Genomic DNA, 3649 nt, shown 5'->3' with positions numbered 1-3649 from the left:
ATCACTAGAAAGAGTATCCAAGCTGCAAATCAGCAGCTTTTCGCAGAGCAACAGTAAAATACAAAACAGCATTCTCATTGCTGTGAAGAAAATAGAAATACACATTTGAATGATGGTTAAGGTGTTACCTATCGGCAGAGAATAATGTTTTGTCACTATATGTTTTACAGCTATTAGGCCAGGTGATTTCTTGTTCTATGAACTTAAAAATAACATCAAATTATATTTTTTAATAAGAAGTTTTTATCTCAGAAAAGAAAACTTGAGTAGCACTATGCAAATCCTGATGAAGGATAGAAGACACCAGAAGTGACATAAACTGTATTTTCTTTGTACAGTGGTTGACTACGTGGCATATTGTTTTAATTTCAGCTAGTCATAGATCCACTTTAGAATTTGTTTTAGAAATTTGTTACACACTAGATTCACAGTAATAAACACAAACTTTATTGAAACAAAATACTTAGCCATTAAGTGCTTAGCATATTAGATACAGATTTCAAACTTTTCGCATACAAAAATATTTTATACATACGTGAGTCAAAATGCATAATTATCGAATTCTGTAAAATTATTCTGTCCAAAGTGTCCAGAAATAATTCCACAACACTAAAGGCACTATAATCAACCAAGTGTGTAATTGGCAGTAAAGTTGATGGTAACGTTGGTAAAATATTAAACCAAGTAACATGTTTGTATGATTTCAAGGGCATGTATAATAAAAAACCTGACTCCCATTTGTTGAAAGCAGATAAGCTGCAAACAGTAACTGTGATGAAATCAGGACAGTTATTTAATAAACTTGAATGTACCAAAGTAATTGGGTGTAGAATGTTAATACGCTTTGCTACCACACCTACACATAATGAAAACCTATAATGTTGTTCATCATACAGTCAAATTAGTACTTTAACTGTTTTCAAAAGTATGTTGGTCAATGATTATGATGATCTAAATCTATCAAGCTGTTGTGGCATTATTAGAAACATACTTTTGTGCTGCTTTAATAATACCATCTTGTTTAGTGGATAATAATACCGTGTTTCTTCTAACCTTTATGAAGTTATCCTCATTATCTAAATTCTATAGCTTCATTTGAACCCTCACAGAAATTCTATCGAGAGACCTTTGCTTGCAACAACCAATGATGGAGCTCAAAGCCATTTAACATATGGAAAGGAATAGTAACTGGAAATCTTGAAATGCAAAAAAAGTTTCCACGGCAACAGGAATCAACAAGGAGGACCTTTGCCTGTAATATATTCAAGTAAATATGTTGCGCAAGTGTGAATAGCACAAAATTTATAAAAATAAATCATTTTTTCTTTCATGCCCATTATTAGATTAAAGTGAGCAATGTTTGAGTCACAAAATCAGAATAATTTGCTCATGCTGCACAATAATAAAACAGAAACAGGCTGTTTTTGCATAATTTAAACTATTATGGCTTTGCTGAAGCACATTTCAATTCACTCAAGTCATTAGTTGGCAACTTTTGTTTCACTCTACGCTGTTGAATTTTAAGAAATTGTTTTCCATAAATTCTTCTTCCTTTTAAATCAAACTGCTTTTTTCTGGATAGAACTATCAAGCTCTGTTCTCAGCTTCATTCCTGCAATGGTTCTCTGAGGTGTTCTGTTGAGAAGAAACAGATTGCAATGTAGTTTTCTAGTGACTGCACTAGTGCTATGAATTTTTTACAATAATTAGTTTTCTTAACATAGTAAAGCTTTACACACCACAAATGACTAAACACATTTGATACATTCTTTAGTCATATGATAGATGATCTCCCAAACTCCATTTTTAACACAAGTGACAATTCCAATATGATAGCATCCACTTTAAGAAGTGGACTCATTCCCTACCCAAACCAACCACATATGCCCAGACTCACTTGCATATCACATAGTCAAACAGGTGGCAGTGAGATGTGGCCTTATATTTGTTTCTCAGAAGGAACGAGGCTTTGGTTATATTGATGCTGTGTTCTCGGCATTATGTCAGGGGCAAATTATTGTTACTGTTCGATCTCCTCTGAGGTCGTTACCTTTGCGCCTGCAGCATTGAAGTTGCCAAGGAGGATCAGTTTGTTGCCCTCAAGGACTCAGGCCAAGGACAATTCTAGGTTGGCGTAACTTGTTTGTAGCACCCACTGTTAGGGTGTACGCTGAAGACAATAGTGCAATGGTTCTGAGCAAAGTGAGCCAAAGGGACACAAGGCATTTATTTATCCCACAAGAGGAGTCTCTGAGATGGCCAAGTCACTTAGGGTAGTAACATTAATGTTGAAATATCTGAGCTCAGGCAATGACAGCAGTATGCCATTCAAGTCAGCTGCTGTTGAGGTTGCCCAGGAGGGCCCTGACCTTTCAGATTCTGAACTTCACTTTGAGGGGTGGGAGATGTCTGTGCATGAATTCTTTAAATGTGAGGTAGCTGTGGCACACTAGTTATCACATGATCTTGGTAGAATAAGGCCTTGGTCCAGTGGCAAGAATGCTTGACACCAGACTCCACTGTGTGAGCTTAGGACACACATACAGACATTCTGTAATATCCATTTGGTAGAACAGAACTTGAGTACTGCTGAAAAAAGATGCATCTTGTTGAAAATTTTGTTCTACTATCATCAGGACATTTTGCAAGGGAAAACCACATTTATACCACTCAAGCCCTACTTCCTTAGCAAGGATTTAATACACAAAGTGATAAAATCAGTACATTTCTCTCAACATCTCATTACCCTCTTGCAGTTACTAATAAGGCAACAAGAGCAAACAGTGTCTTTCCCCTACTCCTGCCCAAATACCCATATTCCCATTCATACACTCATTCAGGAGAGACTTGAAAAATATAAGTTTGCTTGGCATGTATAACCCAAACTGTATTTGTTCCAGGAACAGCAAGGAGCCTGACAGCTGCCATTCTTACCATGGCTCTGCTCAGAAATTATACAGCCAGTTAGCCAGCATTAGGTGGGCAAATGTTCAATGTGTGAGTCGAAATTCAATGCACTTTAAAATCCCAACACTTGTAAACTGATTGAGAATGAGAGGGTACAGACTTGGAGTAGGAAAAGTAGGAAAGCCATGTGTGAAAAAAATCCTTTTCACAGCAAATAGTTGGTTCTGGAATACACTGCCTGGAGTCATGCAGGATCACAGGCTCAATCACAGCATTCAAGAAGACAGTTGGCGATTATCTAAAGAGAAACAATATGCAGGGATTCAAGGAAAAAGCAGGAGAGGCACTAAAACATAAGACTCATTTGGAGAGCATGTGCAGACAGATGAGCTGAATGTTCTTCCTCTGCACTGCAACAATTCTATAACAGCAAGAACACACACAAGCACAGATCATAAGTTTAATAGGGAGGGTGACCAATGCAAGCAGGAAAATTAAAGCAGATGCCATTTAATGTCCTCAGAGTCTTGAAGTTGCAAGAGTGAAATGTGAATCCATGGCTGTTTAGCTGTTGTCTTGTTCCTTCAGCAGTAGTGAAACTGGAGTCCTCACTAAAGTTGCTTTCCCAAGTTGCTTTTTCATTAGGCTCTTCTTCACAGCTTTAGTGAATGGGAGAGAAGAGATGGCAAGCCTTCGGTTCTATTGTCTTCTCCTGCTATACAAAACAAGCTACTAAAATATG

The 3649-nt window shown here is 37.2% G+C and overlaps 1 protein-coding gene across 1 annotated transcript in view; it reads right to left on the bottom strand.

Moving 5' to 3' along the window:
- Positions 1 to 619: 619 nt before the first annotated feature.
- LOC140478972 (cilia- and flagella-associated protein 337-like) overlaps positions 620 to 3649 on the bottom strand; it is a 61531-nt gene continuing 58501 nt past the window's right edge. Inside the window, exon 20 of the mRNA XM_072572681.1 lies at positions 620 to 1635. Coding sequence (XP_072428782.1) covers positions 1560 to 1635 — 76 coding nt within the window. The 3' untranslated portion in view covers positions 620 to 1559. The remainder of the gene's footprint in view (positions 1636 to 3649) is intronic.

This window comes from Chiloscyllium punctatum, chromosome 6, assembly GCF_047496795.1.
Source record: "Chiloscyllium punctatum isolate Juve2018m chromosome 6, sChiPun1.3, whole genome shotgun sequence".
In the NCBI taxonomy this organism is placed as follows: Eukaryota; Metazoa; Chordata; class Chondrichthyes; order Orectolobiformes; family Hemiscylliidae; genus Chiloscyllium; species Chiloscyllium punctatum.
The sequence above is the reverse complement of the archived record's forward strand: the minus strand, read 5'-3'. Positions and strand labels throughout refer to the sequence as shown.